Source organism: Lactuca virosa, chromosome 1 (genome assembly GCF_052849685.1).
Source record: "Lactuca virosa cultivar CGN04683 chromosome 1, Lactuca_virosa_CGN04683_v6, whole genome shotgun sequence".
In the NCBI taxonomy this organism is placed as follows: domain Eukaryota; kingdom Viridiplantae; phylum Streptophyta; class Magnoliopsida; order Asterales; family Asteraceae; genus Lactuca; species Lactuca virosa.
The window spans coordinates 110708988-110721759 of NC_136426.1; the positions used below are offsets into that span (position 1 = coordinate 110708988).

Below are 12772 nucleotides of genomic sequence, written 5' to 3' on the forward strand. Positions count from 1 at the left end.
CGAGTCAGTGTGAGAGTATCGTAAGACTACGGGAATCCATAGTATTCCCTGGTTAGGGCATGACACGAAGGAGTTCTTAGGCTTAGGTAGCCTTGACTACTGAGTCTTTGGGAACCTGGTGGCCGGGCCAGGGGCGAGACTGAGGCCTCCATGATGGTCGAGATTCGTTATATCTAGAACGGGGAAGAAGTTGTCGCAAGTCGTAAGGAATTGGAGAAGTAATGTACACGTAGATTTGCGGATCACGGGTCATGAGTGGGTATCTGACTGGAGATGAGTGATTCCAACTCTGCTGTTGAACCGGACTCTCGAGTTGAGTCTGGCCCTATCTGTGTAAAGGATAGATGAGTTGAGATTTTAGGTCCCTGATGGATTTCATTTGAGTGGTATGGTTTGCATCCGATGTTCTTGACCCGGGAGGGTCGGTTCGGAGAGTTTGAGAAGGACCGCAGCACGCATGGAGTTAGTAAGTGTCACAGGACAAAGGTTGGGAGTGGCGAGTGACTACAAATCGGTTGTAATAATTACTTGGAGTAAAGTGAACTTAGTGGTTGCATGTACAATGTGGTTGGTTGAGATAGCTCCGTCGAATTGACGAATGGGGTTATGCTCAGGCTTGTGGCCATGCCGTTCAAGTTGTCGGGCGTGTAAGGGATGGCGAGGAATGATTTCGGGGACGAAATCTAATTTAAGTGGGGGAGAATTGTAACATCTTGTTTATTGAGTAAATGAGTAGAAAAAGATTTATAAATGAATAATAATCCTAAAATAAATAATATTTAGCGGGGTGTTGGTGTTGGGGAGCCAATTGATACAATTTTTGAAGCTGGTAAATTATTGAGACTTAATTTGAAAATATTTGTGAGGCTCTGGGGCTGAATGGTAAGTTTTGGATTTATTATGAAAAGAATTATAGAAGTAAGGGGCTAAAAGGTAAATTTCGGATTTAAAATGAAGAGATTTTGAATGGGAGGGACTAGTTCTGCCATTTCTCTATCAAGTTTGTGTGGAGCGGGTTTTAGCATCGTGCCTTCCAATTCCGATGATAACTGTTTTATTGAGTAACCCTAACCCTAGACGTTCCATTCCAGCCGCCACCACCATGGATCGCATCTTCAACCGCCACCGTCTGTGGAAGCCTTCTCGGAGCCGACAGCATCTATTTTGCCGCCGGAGACGCAACCCTACTGACGGAGACGCAATTGGTCAGTCGAATGAACCAACCGAGATCGAGTGTTGAGCCTTGATGCGTCGCTGTGCTGGGTGTGAGCGAATGGGACGCTGCCGGTAAGTCTAACGCCACCCATCTCCTCTCTCTTTAATTCTCGCAGTAAAGGCGACGACGTGAGCATCGCTGTGGTCGTCAGTGGCCTGAGGTCGCCGCTTCTAGGCCATCAGTCGTCGTCTTCCGCCCTATGAGGCTAAGTGGTTGTGTTTGTGTGATTTGGATCGCAATTGTGAGTGAGTATGTGGGTTTAATCGGCTGGAAATCAAAAGAACCCGCCACCACCATCGGGAGGTGGTGGCAGCCACCCGCTACTATTTTCTACCACTCTCCGCCGCCACCAGCCACCGTGGGAGGTGGCTGTGGGTGTGTTTATGGGTGTGTGCATGAGTGTTTCCACTGTTTTCGGTATTTTGGAGATTGTATGCGTGTTTTTGTGGCCGGAAAACCCACCACCACCACCATGAGGTGGTGGCTGCCGCCGTGAGCCGCCACCGACCACCACCGCCCGAGGTGGCAGTGTGTGGTGCCCGTTCTAGTGGAACCCTATTGGGCCAAAACACTTAATATTGGACTGGGTTGGTTTGTTATTGGGCTAGAAACCCTAATTTTGGGTTTTGTTGGTTTGGGCCTATTGGGACCCGCATTTGGACCAATGAACTGAAGATATAACTCATGACGATTCTATTGTATGATGGCTTAGTGGAATAATGGACTTAATGGGTTAATTCCTTAATGGGTTAAGTGAGAAACACTTAACCCTAATTGTCATTTTATGTGAAACCCTAATTTTTGCTTAGGCTTTGAGTTGGGCCTTTTTATTGGGCTTTGGTGTTTGGGCCATTGATGAGCCATCCCAGAGCAGTCATGGAGATTAGAATATTTAGATGGGCTTTAGGGTAAGGCCCATGTGAGGGTTGGGCCCAATTTGGAAAATTGGGCCATAGTTGGGCCATTAGAGGACTTTTTGTGAACCCATTTGGTATGGGGCCTTGGTGGGCCCATTGGGCTTGGATTATTTATGGACCGGATTGGTGGACCATATTTAGACCTAATAATGTGAAGGTTTGTCTTATATCCTAATAGGGTTATTTGTGGGTTTGGCTTAGTGATAGAAGTCGGAGTGTAGCAGTAGCATTTATAGGATCTGTTCGCCATCCGATGTGAGTCTTCTCACTATACATTACCTAGAGTGGTATCTATGTGCAGACCGGAGGGTCTTATGTGTTATGTGTATGTTTGAGTTTATGTGCATTGTGATATATGTATGCTATGTGTTATATAGACCGGACCGGAGGGTCCAACGATTTAGACCGGACCGGAGGGTCCAACGAGCTAGACCGGGCTGGAAGGTCTAACGAGCTACAGGACTGGAGGGTCCCGCTGAGACACATTGACCGGAGGGTCATACCGAGTTATAGCCTCGAGTGGCCTATGTGTTGTATATGGTATTTTGGGGAACTCACTAAGCTTCGTGCTTACCGTGTTATGTGATATGTGTTTCAGGTTCTCTCAGGATCGCGGGAAGGCGCCGGCTTGATTGTACACACCAGAGAAAAAGTTATGCTTTGAGGATCCTGGATTTTATTCAAATAATTATGAACACGTGTTTTGATAATTGATATATTGAGATTTTGTAAAATGTGTTGGTGTCATTTATGTGAATTTAAAACTGAAAAAAATTGTTTGAGATTTACGGTGTTACACGTCTGACTTGACTCGGTCAGACGAATATCAAACGGGGCCTAAATGTGCTAAAATGACTACTTGCTCTTCATTCGTCTTTTCTAGATGTAAACAAAAACTACATATACTTATCAAAACTATAAACTCGGTTCCGTTAAAATCGTTCCTTTTTTCGTCATGTTCACCTTTGAAAGAATCAATGAAATCTATTTACATATTTAATTTGATCTTCAACGATTTGTGGGTTATCGAATAAAAATGAAGAAACATAGTGAATACATCAAGAACAAAGAGACAACTAAAAAGGTTCAAATAGAAGATGAAATTATTTTTGGTCAAAATCAAGAACAATTTATCGTAAAAGACGAAAATAGAACGAATTTGCTTATTGAATCTTTAACAACTATGAAGAAACCTAAGGCTAAATAAAAACTGTGAAACTTACTGTTAAACATATAAGATAAATTAGTTGAGGGTGGGTGATGAGGAACCTTCTTTTGATTGTAAAAACTTATTCGATCTAAACACCCACATGATTTCTATATGTTTTACAGTGCCTCCGATTCAGGTGAGTTTGGTTGATTTTGAAATTTTTCAAGATACCACTGATATTAATTAAAACCCAAATAAAATCCAACAAAGTGATTCAAGTTCTTAACAACATTAAGGATAACCAAAAATACTTTCAATTTCCTCGAGCATCTAACCTTGTTAGCTTAAATATGATTACTTCTTCTTGACGAACAGTATTGGCACTCCCCACGGAAGATGGAGCTTGTCGATCTTCTTCGGGATGCCACAAATGTGGCAAACAGGGCCATATTGCGAGGGACTGCCGACAACAGGCTCCAGTATCCAACATCAAGATCTAATATCACTGTGATCAGGTGGGCCACATAAAGAACCAATGCCCATTTCTTGCTTCTAGATCAGCGCAGGCTCCAGTGTCGGTTACTCTGAGGATCACGGATGGGAGCCAGGGTCGGGCGGAGCCCCCCGAGGGCTCGCGGTCGTGCTTTTCAGCTTACTGCCGAGGAGGCCAGAGTAGCGTCAGACGTTGTGACTGGTATGTTTTTATTTATTGTTTTGTCAATTGTTTTATGGATTGCTTATATTTATGTTTCTGATAGGTACGTTCTTAGTGAAATCTTTTCCCGCGCTAGTGTTATTTGACTCGGTCCGAGTCGGTCTTTTGTATCGCGATCTTTCAGTATGGATTTTGGTGTGCCTCTTTGTGAATTGGAGTGTCTGTTACGGGTTTCTATCGCTAACGAACACATGGTTTTTGCGTCTAGTATATATCAGGGTTTGATCCCTTCGGGGTGCCCTATCTGATTGGTTTGTTCGGAAACCAGGGCTCGACAGTATATTCAGCATGGGTTTGAGGGTTATCTGGCTTATGTGGTTGATACTTGGGTTGGAGAGCAGACTTCAGAGGTACCGGTTTTCAGGGAGTTTGCCGATGTTTTCCTGGAGGAGTACCCGGTGTGCCTCCCGAAAGGCAGGTTGAGTTCATAACTGATCTAGTGCCAAATGCGGCTCCGATTGCCAAGACGTCGTACCGTTTGGCACCGCCTGAGATGCAGGAGTTGTCCTTTCAGCTTCTGGAGCTGTTAGGCAAGCAGTTCATCAGACCGAGCAGTTCGCCGTAGGGAGTGTCGATACTGTTCGTCAAGAAGTTCATTGCTGCCAGTGTTTATAGGCACGAAGTTCATCGCTGCCAGTGTTCTAAGGGACTGTCATCAATCAGTATGGTAGTAATCACATATTTATCACTAATCTAACATCACCTATTTCTCATCACCCGTCACTACCCAATTCATGTTATAAATGTAAGATACTTATATAATTAAATCAATTAAATATCATCTCATATTATTTTATCTAACACATATCGCCTTCGGCACAGATAATAAGCACATAAGAATGTAATTATCAAGATATTTCATATCTATGTGTAAGATGAAAGTGACTATGCACTCACTTGGTAAAATGGGTGACTGGTGATCTGGACAGAGCTTCGTCTAACACCTCAGATATTTTTTGAGATGACCTAAGTATAATTACTACAGAGTTTTAGTCTAATGATCCTAGAGACTAAGAATAGTCCAGATCCTCACTAATCTCAATGTCTACATCAAGATCTATCAAGTAAAAATCAGCCAGACAGGACATTTAGGAGGCAAAATCATTTCGGCGTAATAGCTTTTCTGAAATCCAACAACCAAGCCAACATGACTATTCTAGACACCTCTCCCGCTAGTAGATCAATCAGTATAATAACATGGAACTACAGATAAATCTTATTTATAGGTTCATAATGACGACTTGTGACTATAAATATAAGTTACACAGAAAAAACTAGAGTGTAGCTTAACTTACAGAGGTTCTTTCTGACAGAAGTTAGGAAATTGAACTGGCAGAGCTTCTACTCGCTAGCTACTACTTCTTCAGGGATCGCAGGGCTTCACCGAAGGCTAAAACTAAGAGAAATGGACTAAAATCGAGAGAATTTCGAGAGCGAGAGAGAGAGAGAGAGAGAGAGAGGAGGAGGAGGAGGAGGAGGAGTGAGGAAGCAAATGAGCATGACTGCGCGTCGCGCACACATGAGACGTTGCTCCTCCCATTTTTCTGCCATGTGTCGCAAATATGGCGGTACACGCCCCACCTTCTAGAAGGTGCGCCATGCAACCCACCTACGCGTGGCGCTTCTCGGAAAATGTGCTAAGGTCATTTTTTATTGGTAAAAATAAAAAGAGTAAATTACACAAGTCGTCCCTGTGGTTTTAGGTAATTTGTGTGTTTGGTCCCTAAGTTATTTTTTTAACTTGAACCATCCCTGTGGTTTGATTTTGTTGCTTTGTTGGTCCCTAACCGACTTAAAATGACCAATATACCCTTATCTATTTATTTAATTATTTTGTTTATTATTAGCTTATTAAGAGAAATTTTAAAAGAAATTGTTTATGAGATATGGGCCCACCCTTTCATCTCTCCATGGCATCCTCACCCATTCACATATACCTAGCTTCACAGTAGAAACTATCCCTTTTACCTATTTCTTAATCGTTACCTTCACTTTTCCATCTTCAATTCCAGCCACCCATCGCTGTAACATCCCAAAAACACAGTCTGAAAATTCCGTTTTAAATCAGTAATAAAACCATATTCATCAAACGTCATATAAGAATCATAGACAATGTATCTCAAAACATCATAACAACTGTCAAATATATCAGAGTATAAACATCCCAGGCTGAACAAATGGTGTGTGCACTGCAATCTTCCCGAGCTCCTCCTTTGAAAACTGAATACCTGAAACCAAAACTGAAAACTGTAAGCATAAGGCTTAGTGAGCTCCCCCAAACTACCACATACCATACAATAACATATAAACACATATTGGGCCTTGCCCACTGCATCAGACCGAAGTCCGGAAACTGCATCGGACCGAAGTCCGGAACTAACCAGGGCCTTGCCCTCTGCATCGGACCGAAGTCCGGAAACTGCATCGGACCGAAGTCCGGAACTAACCAGGGCCTTGCCCTCTGCATCGGACCGAAGTCCAGAAACTGACTGAACATAACATAACATAATCGTAACTACTAGCATAAACACATATACTGCATACTGCATCGGACCAAAGTCCGGAACACATAACACAAGACATGCTTGAATCACAAAGACCTCAAGCACACTGAACTACTGCATCGGACCGAAGTCCGGAACTGCTGCTAACTAAACGGGCCGGCATTGTGGCTGTAGACCCGTTCCTACTGGAAAGGAAACTCACCTCACACTGCTGAAGTCCCATAGACACAATCCCACACTGCTGAAGTCCCGCAGACTCAACCCTAGCTGCTGGATGACAGATTCCCGAACTGTCAACACTGAAATAACATCCAATTAATAATTGAGTTCTATCACATATCCATAATTTCATGCTTGGGGTAAAAGACTACTTCACCCTTAACTTAGCTTGACTCAGACCCAAGGCCCAATCCAAAGGCCCGAAGTCCAACTATGGCTCAAAGCCCAACCTTTGGCCCAATTTTTCAAATTGGGCCCAAACCTCTACATGGACTTCCCTTAAGGCCCAATTGTTCAGTCCAGTCCAACATGTCTCACTCTAGGGGCCCAATATCATACAACCATCTAGGCCCCAACTATGGCCCAATTTACCAAATTGGGCCCAATCCTTCATATGGGCCTTACCCTAAAGCCCAAATAATTACTCTAGTCCATTTAATTATTCTTGGATGGCCCATTAATAAACCAATTACCAAAACCCAATCGAAAGGCCCAACTCAAGGCCCAAGTGAAACTAGGGTTTCACATAAAATGATAACTAGGGTTAAGTGTTTCTTACTTAACCCATTAAGGACTTAATCCATTAATTCCTTTACTCTACTAGATAAGTGCTATGAAGTGAATGGGCTTAATACACAATCCAATCTCAATGGCCCAAGAGTGGGTCCAATAAGTCTAAGGCCCAATTACTCACAATTAGGGTTTTCTAAATCCTAATTAGGGTTTCCACTCAAACATGGCCCAATAGGCCCAAAATTAATCTTTAAGCCCATTAGGGTTTTGGCTAGGTCCATTAGGGTTTGCTTGTGGGGCACCACCCACTACCACCTCGGGTAGTGGTGGTCCATGGCGGCTCACGGCGGCGGCCACCACCTTACGGTGGTGGTTTTGATTCTTTTCATTATTAACCAATGCTAATTACAATTACAATGTTTAATCCAAACATAAACACACACACACACACACTAACACACACACAGCCACACCATGGTGGCCGGCGGCGATGCTTGGCGGCAGCCACCACCTCACGGTGGTTGCGGTGGCCCTTTCTCAATTTTCCGCCCAACGGAGCTACATACATCACACACTAAAACACAACACGCCAATACACACCTAAACACATAGAAGCACACGCACACAACCACCTTCCACGGTGGCTGGTGGCGACAGGAAGGCGGTGAATAGAGGCGGCAGCGGCTCATCGACTTCAACAGCCCCCAACAGCGGGGGTGGCGGCTAGGGTTCGCGATCTTCGACTGGAGAACGACAACACTACAACAGCGGGTCGTCCGACCTCTACAACTGAATCACGAAGGAGAAGCAACCATTGCCTTCGTCGGCAGCTAGGCAGCGGCGGCGGCGGCGCGGCGGCTAGAAAGTGGTGTTCGGGGAACCCACAACTGTGAGCAACGAGAAACGAGGGTGGCAGCTCCGCCGTCCACTTCCGATCTCTCAAACAGATGCGACACCCACACGACGCACACATCGTTGACCGAAAGAAAACGGTCGTGGTGGTGGCGCTCCGGTCGCGAGGTGGCGGCAACAGCAGCGACGCGTTGGCGACAAAGGCTCTAACGGCCGGAGATGGAGGTTACTACCTGTTTTCCCTTCATTACCGGTTGAACGACGACATCACACGATGGCTCCGCCTTTAGCAACGACGGAAAGCACCATGGTAGCTCGGTGGTCGGAGAAGAAGGGAGAATAGGGTGGCGGCCGGTGAGGGGGTATAAGGTTGGAGGGTGACGGCTGCAACATGTATTAGGGTTAGGGTTCCTTAAGACAAATATATACCCGATGCCTCTCAAAACATTTCCCCATTTTAACATAATCGATCCCTCCTTCCTTCTTTTCTTTCAAAATAAGTTCATATGTTACACTTTTAACCCTGCCTTCCGAAATCTTTACAAAATGAATCCAAAACTTACATTTTAAGCCCTGATCCCATAAATTTCTTTCATAATAGATCCCTGAATTACCAATAAACCCTTAAGCCTTCAAATATCTTCAATTTAAGTCCATTAATTACAAAACGCACCCTGACTTCTGTAATTATGACTTTTAACTCCTCGAAACTAACGCCTCGCTCAATTATTATTCATTTTAGGGCTTCTATACATTATTTATTTATTTTATAAACGGGGTGTTACAATCGCCCCCGTCTCTCACTTGTCAACCCAAGTACCCAACGTCCGACACCACCCATCAACATATTTACGTCCGAGTAACTTCAACGTCTGACAAAACCATTTAACCGATGTCGTCTGATTTAACGACGACGTTGTCGATTTCATCATGTAACCAACATCGATTTCATGGTTGTTTAGGGCAAGTCCGTCGGAGACCGCTGTAGATCTACGTTCGTTATTGGTAACATGGCTGTTTAGGGCAAGTCCATCGAAGACCGTTGTAGATCTCCACCGTCGACGACTGAATATTACCCAACATCTTCATCTTCGATAAACACCCCCTTATGCCCACAAAACCTTCCCATTATCTGTGACATTTCCGGCATGAAGGGAAGAGGCAACTTCGGTGAAGTGGTTTTGTAAAACCGATTTCACAATTTTGGGTATTTTGTTTTGTGATTGAACTAGGATTGTCTTGTATGTGTATATGTGTTGAGGTTTTTAGGGATGGTGATGGTGGATGATATGCAACAGAGGGGAGAATGAGGTCACCGATGAAAAAGAGAAGGAAGGGAATGGGTTAACCAGTGGCGAATACAAACTGTTTTAGTAGGGTCTAATAGAAAAAACAAAAAAAAAAAAAAAAAAAAGTTACACTACGTGCCGGAAATTGAGCAATGGCCCGGGACCCCCAATGCTCCACTAAGGTCTGCCAGTGTGTTTAACAAGCATGGGTATAGATTGGTAGCGGTGGTCGTTCAGGAGGGCAAATATGGAGTTTAACAAGAAGGAGCAATTTTTACAATCTTGCCGGAGAAGATATTGCCTCGCCGGAAAAATAAGAGAGGATGGGATGTGGGTTTGCATTCCAGCAGAAGAAGTGGTGAAGGGTGGGTGGACGGGTCCTATTGAATTAATTATTTTATTAAAATCTTTAAAAGATAATTTAAAAAATATATTAAATTGAATAAAAAGGATATAACAGTCTTTTTACCTTTGTCAGAGATCGATCGCGCAACAAAACTATGTAATAAGGAAAAAAAAAAAAAAAGTTAGAGAACTAAAACCATATTTTAATTTACTCAAATAAAAATAATATGAAATTGAAAAAAAAAATCTAACTAAAATAAGTACACACTCGCACAGAAATGAAATTTACAGTTTTGACCTCACCGATTATCAATACTATCAAGACCAAAGTACCAACGCAAACATTTTCTACCCAGATTTTCAGCAACACAGAGAAAACGAAACGCCGCCAGGGTCAAAATGGTCAATTGGAGCTGGACCTCTGCCCTAATCGGAGCAGCAACGGCAACCGCCACAGCAGCACTGATGTCGGCAAAGCCGAAAGATCCGACGTTCCACCTCGTTTCCATCAACATCACTTCCTTCAAGCTCAGCCTCCCGTTAGTCGACGCCGAGGTCGTCCTCACCGTCCACGTAACGAACCCCAACGCCGTCCCCATCCACTACTCCTCCACCGAGATGTCGATTTTCTACGCCGGATCCTTGCTCGGCACCGCTAAGGTCTCTGCGGGATCCCAACCACCAAAATCCTGTCAGCTCCTCCATCTTCCGGCACGGCTGAATAGCATGGAGCTGGCACACCACCCGGTGCAGGTACTGGCGGACTTGAAGCGGCGGGAGATGGTGTTGGATGCGACGGTGGATATTGAAGGTGTGGCCAGGGTTGCGTGGTGGGGACATAGGTTTAAGGTACACGTGGATAGTCACGTGACGGTTGATCCTGTGTATCTTGATGTTGTTGATCAGGAAAATAAATCAGATTTGGATTTATTTGTTGCTTAATAAATGGTAATGTTAATTGTTGTCTTCATTTTGAGTTTTTTTAGTTTAACAATTTAGCTGTAAAAAATAAATTATTACCTGAAAAACAAATATGTTTACCATTTTACTAATTTAAATACGATTTATTTTAAGTATTTCTACATAATAAGATTATGATTTTATGATAAACAGTTTCCAGTTTCCTACATTAAATAATTAAGAAAAGAGAGAATTAAAAAAAATAGCCATCTGAAATGGCCAATTTGAAATATCTAATTATGTTTTATAATAATTTTCAAAATGACCATATTTGTTAGCCGACCACATTATTGTATTCTATTTTATATTGTATTTAATTATTGTATTGGCCCATGATACTCTTGTATATATTATATTTTATATTTTGTTAATGAAAATACGTATGGAGATTGTGACTTAATATGGTATCAGAGCCATAACCCTCAACCCTAGCCGATTCCTGCATCTTCTTCTCTTCTTTTTCGTGTTCTGTCTTCTTCTTCTCCTTCTTGCTTCATCTTCATGACAGGCGACAACAGTTCTAATACTAAACCTCCACATAAAGCCTATGGTATCACCAATATTAAAAACTACGTACCTCTCATTCTCGATCTCACAGCCCATAACTATGAACCATGAAGTGATCTCTTTCATGCTCACTGTATTGCGTATGGTGTTGATGACCACATCGACTCAACCAATGACCCTCCAAACTGCCCCCCCCCCCCTACGACCACAGAATGGGAAGAACTCGATCAGATCGTAAAATTATGGCTTTTCATATCTGTATCTCAAAAACTCATTACTTCTGCCTACTCCATTAAAGCAACAGCTCGCATGGCTGAACTTACATGCCCTCTTCTATGATGATGTCGAATCCACAGCCATGCATCTAGAGAATGAGTTGAGAAACATCACACTGGGGGACTCAACTATTCATGAGTACTTTGAGAAAATCAAGAAGACAACAAATTTACTGGAGGGACTTGGCGAAAAGATGAAAGACCGCACTGTTGTTCTTCATGCTCTAAACGGCCTCCCGAGCAAATATGACACTGTTGCTAGTGTTATTCGGTTCTCCAAACCCATACCCACTCTCTCCGAGATGAGATCCATGTTACTAGTTGAAGAAACGAGAATCAATAATTCCCGTCTCACTGTTCAGTCACATGAAAACCACAGCTCCGCTCCCTCCCTTCTCCACGCTGCCACTTCATCTCCGTTGCCAACTCATGGGGGTGGGGGCGGTTCATACCGTGGGAATTCCGCCTGTCGTGGAGGAGGTCGTCACAACTATCGTCGCCGTCAACAGGGTCCTCCCTTCGCTGCAGGTCCACCGCCTCACACCAACCAATATGGGTGGGTATATATTCCACCGCCCGCTTCCGATCATCACTCATGGACAGCGTACGGTCAAAACCAACACCCGTGAGCTAACTCCCACTCATTTTCATAGCCGGCTCCTCAAAACAGCCCATTCTGGGGAAAAACTAACTCCACTAGCCCATGTCTTCTTGGAAGCAGACCCTCTACCCCATCAGCAAGTACCCCGCATGCCCATATGCAGTCTTCTGGCCCAAATCAGCCTCCCTGGGCCTGGTTAGGCAGCGATCAGACCACATCACTTCCGCATTTGTTCAATACCATGACATTAAATGACCCGGGAAATAGCGGATGGGTCATGGATACTGGCGCAACTGACCATGTTCACACAAATAGAGGTATACTAAATTTCGTGTCTAATAATCATTATTCTCCTCGTTCTATTTATGTCGGTAATGGTTCTGCAATACCTGTTGTGACATCGGGACATTCCATTTTTCCAGTCCCAAATATTTATCGCACTCTTCACCTACAAAATGTCCTCATTACACCAAATATTATAAAAAATCTCATTTTTGTTCGCAGGTTTACTACACATAATAACTGTTCCATTGATTTTGATCCTTACGGTTTTACCATTCTTGATTATCAGACTCGTCGTCCTCTCATCCGTTGTGACAGCCCCGGGCCTCTCTATCCTGTCACCAGCTCCACAAGTCATGCATTCACCACCACCTCGTCAAACACTTGGCATCAACGACTAGGTCATCCCGTCGATCAAGTCTTGAAG

The 12772-nt window shown here is 43.7% G+C and overlaps 1 protein-coding gene across 1 annotated transcript; it reads left to right on the forward strand.

The window, feature by feature from the left end:
* Window positions 1–10000: 10000 nt before the first annotated feature.
* Window positions 10001–10690, forward strand: LOC145156500 (Late embryogenesis abundant (LEA) hydroxyproline-rich glycoprotein family). Its single transcript, XM_079075843.1, has one exon. It carries the CDS (start codon window positions 10120–10122, stop codon window positions 10660–10662), a length of 543 nt encoding a protein of 180 aa, XP_078931969.1. The 5' UTR covers window positions 10001–10119; the 3' UTR covers window positions 10663–10690.
* The last annotated feature ends 2082 nt before the right edge of the window (window positions 10691–12772 follow it).

Bases quoted from the DNA above. Each gene is read 5' to 3' on its own strand.
- LOC145156500 (XM_079075843.1), top strand. From the start codon at position 10,120: ATGGTCAATTGGAGCTGGACCTCTGCCCTAATCGGAGCAGCAACGGCA.